General features: G+C 37.7%; 1 protein-coding gene across 1 annotated transcript; it reads right to left on the reverse strand.

Annotated features, from left to right (window-relative positions):
• Nucleotides 1–314: 314 nt before the first annotated feature.
• On the reverse strand, nt 315–12,036 carry LOC124169278 (TRMT1-like protein). The gene is made up of 5 exons (XM_046547843.1): nt 11,816–12,036; nt 11,470–11,742; nt 10,887–11,099; nt 4,623–4,813; nt 315–2,700 (listed from the first exon to the last, which is right to left on the reverse strand). The coding sequence occupies exons 1-5, from the start codon at nt 11,929–11,931 to the stop codon at nt 2,111–2,113; spliced, it is 1,383 nt and encodes a 460-aa protein (XP_046403799.1). The 5' UTR covers nt 11,932–12,036; the 3' UTR covers nt 315–2,110.
• Nucleotides 12,037–12,066: the final 30 nt, after the last annotated feature.

Genomic DNA, 12,066 nt, shown 5'->3' on the forward strand with positions numbered 1-12,066 from the left:
ATCCCCCCACACACACCGGTATTAATTGCACCTAAACCCCCCCAGCCTTAATTCCTAGCTGCGCCCCTGGTAGGCTCACTTCATGTTCTTATGCACTGTTAAAAATGTTATTGGTGTTAATTTTCCTGAAGATTTATAATATATTTTAGATATGTACTACATCCTGAAGCTATTAGAATTCTTAAAATACTAATTATGATTAAAAAATTTAATTCCACTTAAAAAATAAATATCTTTTCTGTTCACTCAATACTGGATGACCTAGTGTTGAATTAGTGAAACCAATTCCTCATCAGTTTTTTACTAGTCCACTCCATCACCTTATGAATAGTCCTCTAGGAGCATAACTTAGTAGAGAGGGAGTTCTTGTTGAAAGGATCTGTTACCAGCTAGTGCATAGGCAGACTTCAGACCCCCACCGAAATGTAGGTGTGTCATGAAATGTAATTGTGGTGACTACCTTTGATGTATATCCATAGGAGACATCTAGTCCAAGGGCATCCATCCTCTGACCCTATATTTTTTTATATACATTGTTACATTTCATATAATTTTCTAAAAATTAAATGAATTTAACTGTCAGCATTTTTGCAAACAAAATTAATTGCTGATTTAACCCTTATAGTGCCAGCGGGCCGATCCATCGGCCCGGGAGGTATGTGCGAAGAGTGCCAACGGCCGATGTATCGGCCTGGTTTTTTTTACATTCACACCTTTTATTTATTGTGTTTCATGTAGCTTTGGTAACTATTTTTAGAATCTGACATGCTTTAACATACCCGTAAATTTAGGAGGAAATTAAAAAAAAATAGTTTCTGAAAATGCTTTTTAGTCTTTATGTAAATTTTTAAGTGCAAGCCTACAAATTAGCCAAAAAAAATAGCCCAGGCTTTCTTCAGCATACCAGGCAAAATAGGCTGGCACTAAAAGGGTTAATGTAATCAAATTGGCACAACAATTAGTTTAGGCAACCTGCACACCATCTAAGCATCTCCTGAAGCATATTTCTACCTATGTGCCCCGTTATTAGCTAAATAAAAAATTTACCTTAGCGGTTAATTTACCTAATTCATCTTACCCAACTTGTTCTATACCATTCACATGCATTCTAAATTGATTCCATATCTCTTTAATGATGGTTCCAGAGGGTTCAATTTCTGATCCTAAGCATGGCATTTCAGATTTGCAAATTCCAGATCATAAATTTATAATGGTAATTTGACAATTGCAGCCAACTTATTTTTTCTCATGAACATTATTAACTCATGATTTCATCTCTTTGAAGATCCTTACTGCATGTTTAAGATTAGCCAATAATACTTATAATAAGATTTCATGCTCAAAACATTTTAGGAGAAATTCAGTTTGTGTCCCATATGAGGTCATGGAAATCATAAAATTTTATCAATAACAAAATGGGTGGATTTACAAAATGTTTTGTTTATTACTTTGAAAAGTTATGTTTTCAGATGCAGTGTGAAGCTAATACTATCTATGAGGATCAGAAGTAGGTCAAATATGTTTGTGGTTAATATTTATTACATCTTAAATAAAAAGTATTAATATTTCAAGGAGAACAATCTCAAAATCCTTCAGGGGTTGACACTTCTTAAGCTTAATCAATAGATTTTCTCCAAGAACTCGCTGAGCAGCAGTTACCAATGGTATCTTCTCAATCTAAAATCAGTGGTGTACTATTGAATGAAAATCCTAGCTTAAGGCACTGCCGCAAACTGAAATCTATTTCAAAAAAACTAAAATTTTCAACTCACATTCATGGGCCCAACAATTTTTTTAAAAACACTGACGAAAATAAATATTAGATATACACAATACTGAAAGAGGAAGGTGATTTCAAATTGATGATAAAGAGTAAAATTGGATAAATAAGGTGACATTTCAAAGAATTCAACCAGCAATAAAATTTGGTATTTCATAGAAAAAGTGGATTTCATTGGCAATCTGCATATAAAGAGATACATTCCAAATACATTATATGAGATCAACTCAAAAGAGTTAAGATTCTTCAGGCTCATCATTCATATATCTTCCAGGTTATTTAAACTTGGAAGATTTCCTGATTTATCACACTGTAGTAACACAAATGCAATCACTGTATTCCCAACAGCTTCCACATATCACTTGGCAATGCATTAGTGCGAAGGGCACAAGGATCGAAATGAGTCCGACTAGCACGAAAGCCAGCTTCCCTCAGCCTAATAACAGCTGAATCAGCTCTTGGTACTTTACCATTCCCACGACCAGAGAGTCTATGATGCAGGCTAAGATAAAATGGTGGTGCTTCTTCCGGACGAGATCCTGTCCTGATAACATCTCCATCGGAGTATTGATTCAACTTCTCATCAAGGTTACTTTCATCCTCACTTTCTTTTGATTCCCAATCATTTCCCCTCAGCCTTTTGACATCTTTATTTTCATTTTCTTCTGCCTCCCTTTTGAAACCTTTGGATTTTCGACAAAGTGCTTCTTCTAAGAGAAGACCCAAAAGAGACGAGACAGAATGGCAAGACAGTGGAGAGATTGTATCATTTTTCTCCACGCTGGGGTTCAATCTCTTCAACATTGCCGACAGAAATTCAGAGTTGAAAATTGGTCCAGACCAAAGTGGACCAATGCAAGAGGCTGTCTTTCCTGGGCATTTATTTCTACAATCACATCTAAGAAGATTAGTGGGGGTTTCTGAAAAATAAGAAGATAAAAGTAAGTACCTAAGCCTATTTTTGGTTTGCCAAGTATGTACAGCAGACTTCCGATTATCCAGGTGCGGCTTATCCAAGGATGAATTCATACTCCTTCGATGTTTTCCGCGATCTTTGCAAAAAAAATAAAATCGGATGCAAAATCAGCAGGATATTTGCATTTTAATGCATGGCTACACCGGGCCCATTATTTTCCATTAGAATTCCTGTCAAAAAATGGAATTATTTTATTTACTTGCCGACAAGAAATGTCTCAACTTTACTTGGACATCTGATCAAGTATTGCAGACGACGATCAGTGGCGGAAAAAAAAACTAAGAGAAATTTTCGAAGATTCGTGAATTGTAAACTTATCGCAATTGACGAAAAATGTTATCTACGATCATTATAATGTATATTTCATATCGCAAACGCACAATCATTGCCTTGGGCTCGCATACGGTTGAATTCGGCCCAAGGGAACCAGAGATTTCGTCTTACTTAGGCATGTTTACACTGTGACAAGGTCAATCTGGAGGGGAAGGGAATAGTGTAAGTGAAAGCAGCAAGGGAAGCAGAAGTAAAGATAGCATGAGCCATAGCCAGGCACTTGCTTGCAAAGACAGTTTGCCATAAGCTCTGGCTTCCAATAACCACATCTGGGCGATGGGATGATCGCGTGACAGTTGCCATCATGAGAGTTCCGTGTTCCTGTTTTTCAAGCAATGCGGTGCGCGATCGCACTCACAATCTGTGATCACAGAGCTGTCCCGGGCAAATTGTGCGAGATGTGGCATGGTGGCTGACAGTGTAGTTTCCGACGTCGTGCACTGCCTTTGAAGCATTCGTGCATACCACGTTTCTGAAGCAGTGATCTCGCAGCCACGGACTCGCGGTTATAGGAAATTAGGTATTATCCAGAGCAGTAAGAATACGTTATCGCCGCTAAAAAGATCACAGTTGGGAAAATAGAGCTGTTAATGATTCTGGAAAGCAATCTGCAATAACAGAAAATGTGCGTAGTTAATAATAGATTGATTGATTTCGTATGCATATGATGAAAATTACAAGAAATTTAAGTGAAAGTTAAGATTACATATTCGTGTTTTCTGATTATTCGTACCGCCTCTCCCCATCGTTAGCCCAGATAATCGGGAGTATACTGTACTACCTATTATACATACACGTTCTTCGTTAAAAAATTTGCAGGTTCTTGTATTGGTAGTTAAAAACTTATGGTATATGTTCCCACAACACTATTTGGGTGGTGGTATCCGAGGATGAAGGGAATGGCAGTTTTCCTCCTCGCACTCAATCAAGCACCTTTTGAATTGGAGGTCATTGGGTTGAAATGAAAGAGTCCTTTCTGGCATTCACACAGTTACAGTGACATAATGACACATAGCAAAAGATTTTTACTGCCATGAATATTATATCACATAATATTTAAAGTTAAGTTGGCAAGTACAGAACCTAATTCACTCAATCATATTTATTTAAACCTTCCCATCAGGTCTAGAAAAACCATGATTATGAGAAACGGAAATATTATGCAATACATTTCTGTTTTCATCAACATTCCTATTTCTTCCTTCTCATAATTGGTTTTCCATTCCACGGAAAACAAGAAAAGTGGGCAAAAAGTATTACTAAGTCAGAGAACAGTGGACTCAGTTATCATGCATTTGATAAGCCTCTGATTGAAACAATTTGATGCTAATATTGGCTTAAGGATTAAGAGTAAGAAACATAGAGCCTAAACAAAATGTTTAAGTTTATGAATTCCACCTCAGCTGTTCATGAACTATAGAGTTAATAAGATGGTAAACAGGATTTTTTAAACAGTTGCCTAAAAAACAGTAAATGGATAAGAGGCCTTAGAGTGGTAAATAATTCTCGTACAAGCTACGAGATTATACTTGCCTAATGGGTACTGTGTGTTTGGAACAAATGCCCAATCTTCACAGATTGAGCAATGGAGCATTGATTGAACCTGTTGAAGACAGTCATTTGCTTTTGCAGCACCCTTTGTAACTTCAATTATCAAAGTAAAAGATGCCTTAACAGACACAGAACATAGGACAGAAATTGCCTTGTTGAATCTTGCAGCAGACCTGCAAAAAAGACATAAATATCTTACAATTAGTATAATTATTCAGTCGATTAAGCACTAAAAGCTTATCCAATACATGCTCCAGCACAGCCTTGCTTTCTTTTATACGTCTACCTAACGATGACTTCAGCAATTACTATTTCTTTCAGTACTTTGAGTACCTGAAGAATGTAAAATTAATAGTAATATGGGAACGGCTTTTTAATGCTGCAATAGCATTCTTTTATCATTTATCATAAGAATTCTATTATCATGAATACTGCACTTCAAAAGGAGATAACATAGGTGGCCCAAGAAAATTCTATTTGAAGTTACTTACTAGCTGCACTAAAGTATGAATTAAGTTTTGTGTTTGGCAGTCCACCGTCATTAATGATCAGCCACAACCAAATTGTTCTTGCAGCACTATCTGGCTTCAACCGCTCGAATTACAAGTGTTGGAATGTATGCAATTCTATCTGTTTGTTTGGATGTTTCCAATATAAATAAATAGGTTCGATACGTGTGTATCGGGCAGTCTGGTATTGTTGTCTGACTGGAATGCACGGCTTTCTTATTTCGCTGAACCTTAGTACCTCTTAAATAACAGGTTATGGGCACCCAGTCATTAAGCTTCAATTAGAATCATAATCATCAATTTTCGAGATACATTTTTAACAACGACGTTCCGCAATAGTTAACATTGAAATTCTGTCGGAAAAATTTACGCTGAAGAATGGCGGCGGAATATGGAGACGACAGATTCAAAGTTCCTTTGTTCGACGGGAAAGAATACGACGACTGGAAATTTCGGATGGAAACGTTAATGGATGAATTGGATCTCTTAACACTCACAGAGGAAGAACCAGTTTATCCAGGACCGATCCTAAATGAAGCAGCGTCGGAACGTACAGCTCGAGAAGAAGCGAACGCTAAATTACGGAGTCGTGACAAAAGATGCAAAGGACTAATAATTCGGAAGCTTGCGAACAGTCATTTGGAGTACGCAAAAGGAAAAACATCAGCATACAGCGTATGGAAGGAGCTGAAAGATACTTTTGAAAGGAAAGGGTTAGCAACTCAGTTACAAATTAGAAGACAGCTTTTATCTCCGGCTTGTCAACATAACCCGAAGAAAGAAAATCTAGAAAATCATTTTCTTCATTTCGATCGACTGATACGTCAACTGAAGTCAACGGGCGCCAATGTGAGTGAGCCGGATATAATATGTCATTTGTTGCTTACCTTGCCGCAAGAATATAACGTGGTCGTCACAGCCATAGAGACTATGTCTACTGATAGACTAACCTTAGCTTTTGTGAAGAACAGATTACTTGATGAGGAATCCAAGCGATCGTTTTTGGCTAACGGAGAGCAGGATATGAATTCTGAGGTTCCATCTACGACGGCATTCGCTACACAGTCCAAACGAGTAAAGAACAACTATCGGAATACACGGAAGAATGACGTAGCGGAGGTAAAGAATGAAAATAAATTTCATATTCGCTGTCACAACTGTGGTAAACCAGGTCATTTAAGGGCTGAATGCTGGAAGGGTAAAAATAAAAGTGGGCACGCTCATGCAGCCAACGACGATGAAGAATCTTCAGCAGACGACTACGGAATCAGCTTTGCAGCACATGCGGAGATAGAAGACAAGAAGATGACAATGGAGGAGGAATCAACTGCTATGGGAACAAGCTCACAGTCTGAAGGTGAAATAAGTTTTACTTTAGACTCTGCAGCTACTGAGCATTTAGTTGGGGAACTAACTCCTCTCAGCAATGTTACTCCATTGAAGATACCCATCAACATTAAAGTTGCTAAAACTGGACAGCTGATGACTGCCAAAGAAAAAGGGGATATTGATGGTGTTATTTTTAATAACGGAAAATGGGTTAAGTTACACATTGCAAACGTGTTAAGGGTACCTGATCTTGGGATGAATCTCCTATCAGTTCAAAAATTGGATTCTCATGGTTATGGTGTGCTGTTTGCAGATGGAATAGGAAAAATTTTGAAAGGTGGTCGAACAGTAGCAGTTGCCAGGTGCTGTGGAAAATTATACAAAATTATTTTTCGGAGTGCACACACAGCTTGCCTTTCAATGGAAGCAGAACATTTATGGCACCAAAGACTAGGACACATTTCCAAAGATGGTTTAAAGAAATTAACCACACTGGTGGATGGAATTAAAGAAGATAAGTTCAAGAGTATATGCGAGCATTGCGTGATTGGAAAGCAAACAAAACTACCACACATGCACGGAAGACTCAGAGCAAAACGTCCATTGGAACTTGTGCATAGTGATCTGGTTGGACCAGTATCTCCAATGTCATATGATGGGATGAAGTATATAATGACATTTGTGGATGATTATACTCATTTTACTGCTGTGTATTTCTTGAAAACAAAGTCAGAAGCCTTTCATTATCTGAAGATTTATGAGAAAATGGCAACATCTCATTTTTGTACAAAGTTAAGTCGTTTCAGGTGTGATAATGGCAGGGAGTATGTTACCAATGACATTAAAGTGTACTTTGAAGAACGAGGTATACAATTTGAGTCCACAATACCATACACGCCACAGCAAAATGGGGTGGCAGAACGAATGAATCGTACAATACTTGAAAAAGCAAGATGTTTGATACACAGCTCTGGTTTATCAAAAGCTTTGTGGACAGAAGCAGTACTTACTGCTGTATATTTAATCAACAGGACTCCCACAAAAGCTCTGGAAAAGGAAGTTCCAGCTTACCTCTGGTATGGAAAACAACCAGATCTAAATAAATTAAAAATTTTTGGATGTACAGCCTACCTGCACACTCCTAAACAATTAATGAGGAGTAAGCTAGAATCCAGATGTAAGAAGTACATTTTTGTAGGGTACTGCACTAATGGGTACAGACTTTGGGATCCAGAACTAAAAAAGATAGTCAGAGGAAGAGATGTAATTTTTGATGAAAAGAAGTTCCAAGCTAAGAGGGAATTAGGATACTGGAAAGAAAATCAAGGTGAAAATGAAGAGTACTACCCAGCAGAGAGAGTTCAAAATTCAGGTGGAGAGCAGAATTCAGGTGGAGACAAGAATTTTAGGTGGAGAATGGGAAGTAGATGATCAAGTCAGAAGGTCAGTCAGAGAAAGGAAAAGACCTGCTTATCTAGAAGATTATGATACAGGATATGGAACAGTTTGTGCTATGAGTGCTGAAGCATTTCTTGATGATGTACCTGAGAATTTCTCGAGTATCAAAGGGAGAGAGGATCAAGGCAAGTGGTACAATGCAGTTAATGAAGAAATGAAGGCTCTTAATGAAAATGAAACTTGGTATTTAACTCCATTACCTCCTGGAAGGAGAGCAATTGATTGCAAGTGGGTTTTTCAAAGTAAAGCGGAATGAAAATGGGGATGTTGATCGCTACAAGGCTCGTCTTGTTGTGAAAGGATGTGCTCAGCGCAAGGGGTATGATTACGAAGAAACTTATTCACCAGTAGCAAGCCTTGTTACTTTACGAATCCTGCTAGCAAAATGCAATCAAGATGGACTCCATGCAGAGCAACTAGATGTCAAGAATGCATTTCTTCATGGGAACCTCAGTGAAGATATTTATATGAAACAACCTGAAGGTTATACTGAAGGCAATGAACAACTAGTCTGCAAACTTAAAAAAAGCCTGTATGGTCTCAAACAAGCTCCACGAGAATGGAACAAGAAGTTTGATTCCTTCATAAAACAATTGGGCTTCACTCAGTCTCAACATGATCGGTGTTTGTATATTAAAGGTAATGTTAATAGAGTAATATATGTTTTATGTTATGTTGATGATATTATTGTTGCAGCTAGTCTTCTTGAAGATCTTCAAACTGTCAAAGAGAAACTCAAGAATGAATTTAAAATGACTGATCTAGGTCCTTTGAGATGTTTTCTAAATATAAAGATTGACAGGTACAGTGACAGAATCATCCTCAGCCAGCAGTCATATATCAACAATCTGCTGCAGCGATTTGGTATGGAAGATTGTCATCCAATCAAGTTTCCAATGGAAGCCAGACCTGTAACAACTTTGGAAGGTTCCTGTATCATTAATGAGAAGCCATACAGAGAGCTTGTAGGATGTCTTATGTATTTGATGTACACCACACGGCCGGATCTTAGTGCTTGTGTCAATATGTTTAGCAGGTATCAAACTACAGCCACAGAGGCCCAATGGGTGGGACTTAAGCGAATCCTACGTTACCTAAAAGGGACCATTGACTATGGCCTTGTTTTTGAACGAAGTTCCACACCAATATTAGTAGGATATGCAGACTCAGATTGGGCTGGAGACACAACAGACTCCAAGTCTACATCCGGCTATTTGTTCCAGGTGTTTGGAGCAACTATAAGCTGGGCCACTCGTAAACAAGCCACTGTAGCCATTTCTACAACTGAGGCCGAGTATGTAGCTCTTGCAATGGCATGTACAGAATTTTTGTGGTTGAAGTATCTTCTTGATGATTTGGGTGTAAGAGTAGAGGACCCAACTACTATCTATGAGGATAATAGTTCATGTATTGCCTGTTTAACAAAGTGGGAACACAAAAGACTTAAACATATGAATGTTAAGTATCATTTTGTGAGAGACTTAGTTGAGAAGAAAATTCTCTCAGTAAAATATATACCAACTGCTCAACAGAAGGCAGACATATTAACTAAAGGACTAGTTGGTGAATCTTTTCTCAATCATCGCACTGGTTTGGGTGTGAAGCAAATAGTTTAAACTAGACCTCGTTTAAATTGTTTATATTTATTGTTGTTCTTTTTCTTATTCTTCAAAGAAAGATATTTATGTTCTTCCATAACATTTTAAAGAATTTATGTAATGTGTGTTTCCACATTTGAATGCTTGTTTTTTCGTGTTTTTGGACATTGCTAGAATTGAGGTGGAGTGTTGGAATGTATGCAATTCTATCTGTTTGTTTGGATGTTTCCAATATAAATAAATAGGTTCGATACGTGTGTATCGGGCAGTCTGGTATTGTTGTCTGACTGGAATGCACGGCTTTCTTATTTCGCTGAACCTTTGTACCTCTTAAATAACAACAAGTGACTCCACTGTCTGCTGAGCTCAGGCTAGAACTCCAAACCTTTTGCTCCAAGGAAAAAGAGCATTAAATCTTCAACTCATTATAGAGGGCACCACCTCTTTAATTTTTTCTCTGGATAATGGAGATGTTTCTTCAACTTATGCAAATTCTGCAGAGGAAGAGAAAATGATTTCCCTGTGCATACTCCATTGAGCACTTTTTGTGTAGCAGAAGAGCTTGCTTAGACCATTAGGTTGACATTAAAAAATGGTATTTCTGGGATTTAACACTAGTGGGCTTAAAATTAAAAAGGTAAACTCATTAAGGATTTAGGTAGAACAAGCGCCCCCCAGATGCTTAAAAAATAGACAAGATTTTGAATGCGGTTATCATTAAGTTCGTTTTGTCATGTGTATTATGGAGCCTCAATCATTTAATTTCAAATTAACAACTTTAATATAAAAATAAAGATAGTATTTCATACTGTAATTGTTGTATGCTGTTTTTAATCTTAAATATGACAAGACCGTTAGCCTCCCAGAAAAAATCTCAAATCCACCCTTGGGTCAACTTCTGTTTTGAGTCAAATGTTTTATTTTACCTAAAATCATATGAAACTCAAAATGACATCCCTCGCTAGAGAAACCATTGCTGGGAGAAACATGTACAGATCCACTGTTAGGGGGTGAGGAGTCAATCCTAAACAACTGGACCCAGAGGAGCGTGTACCCCAGTGATTCTTGGATAGTATTTTGGTTGCACATGAGTTCATGAGCCTAGTACACATCAAACATGAGCAGATATTTGTTCAAAGCAGGGGATCACACATCTCGTTATTAACTTTCTGTGAGCTAAAGTCTTTAATTTGCAGTTTGATACATTCATTTGAAATTATCTTCATTCATGGTTAAGGGATCAACGAAGGTTGACACTGACTGTGCGACTATGCAAAATGAAAAGGTGTATAGGGTGATGACCATTCAACCCTTACATATTTATTTCATCCTATGAAACAAAATCAACTTACCGAGCCAATCCAGCCAAGACAAGCCGAATGGCTAGTTCTTTAAAGTATGCTGTCTTCACGATTTTCCCACCATAATTTCTCAGAGCTATTTCGGGTGTCCTACCATACAAAGCTGGATCGTCTGATGTTGTGATAACGAATATACCACGCTTTGGAATATTTCTGAAGGCTGCATCAAAATATTGGGCAGCTGATGTGTGGCAGTCAAGGTAGCTAGAAACGGAAATCAAGGTAATGCGATCAAAAATGTATCTCTTTAAAAATAATGAAACAAGAATTTAAAAAATAATAAACCGACTATCTATACTGTTGGATGGAACGGTAAAAGTGCATTGTTAAAATAAAACAGGGCGATAAGAATATCGCAGCGTTGCAAATTTTCAACCATATTATATTGCATGGTTACTGATGAGCAACAGATATCTCTAACGGCAAATTTAGTTAATACAACAGCATAGACCATGTGAATTTCACGAAATTCACCATAATTTGACATTTATTCACTAAAAACATTGAAAATTACTATTGAAACCCACTGACTTCCATGAACCAGCATCCAAAAAATGGGATCGGATATACTTACATGAAATTGAACGGTCGCTCATGCATTAGGGCACAGGTATCTCTGTTGAGAACTTCAAAACTGAGCCCATTTAAGGTGGCATTGTCTTTAATGAAGGAACACGCTTCATCACTAGGATCATTCACTGTCACTTCAACTTCTGACTCTTTAAACTCATTTCGAACCAAAATTCCAAATATTCCTGTCGCACCCACACCATCAAGAACTCGTATTGGGTTCAGAACTGAATTTCCGCTCTCAAGATATGCTGCAAGTGCGGCGATTACGATTCCTCTGCAAATCAACAACAGAATTTTAATACCATATTGCCAAAATGACCAAGGTAGGAATAGGCCCACGATTGTACCTGTTCATGGATAAGTCTCGGTTGTAAAAAGCGCCTGATTTTTTCGGGGAAAGGGCTGACGAATCAACCTGTAACTTAACCCCATATTCATGCACGAGTTCTTTAGGTTGTTGCATGGTTTGTAATCCACCATTTCAAAATTGCGCCTTATTATATCGTATGTCTTTTTAAATTGACTGACTGAATCGCGCGTTTGAAGACGGAATCGGATTTGCGATGTAATGTCAAGTAAACGAAGTAATTACGATTTT

The sequence above is a fragment of the Ischnura elegans genome, chromosome 12, assembly GCF_921293095.1.
Source record: "Ischnura elegans chromosome 12, ioIscEleg1.1, whole genome shotgun sequence".
In the NCBI taxonomy this organism is placed as follows: Eukaryota; Metazoa; Arthropoda; class Insecta; order Odonata; family Coenagrionidae; genus Ischnura; species Ischnura elegans.

Bases quoted from the DNA above. Each gene is read 5' to 3' on its own strand.
- LOC124169278 (XM_046547843.1), bottom strand. From the start codon at position 11,931: ATGCAACAACCTAAAGAACTCGTGCATGAATATGGGGTTAAGTTACAG. The intron at 11,743-11,815 runs GTACAATCGTGG...GTTGATTTGCAG, and splicing joins CGAGACTTATCCATGAACAG to AGGAATCGTAATCGCCGCAC. The intron at 2,701-4,622 runs GCAAGTATAATC...CTTATTTTTCAG, and splicing joins AAACACACAGTACCCATTAG to AAACCCCCACTAATCTTCTT.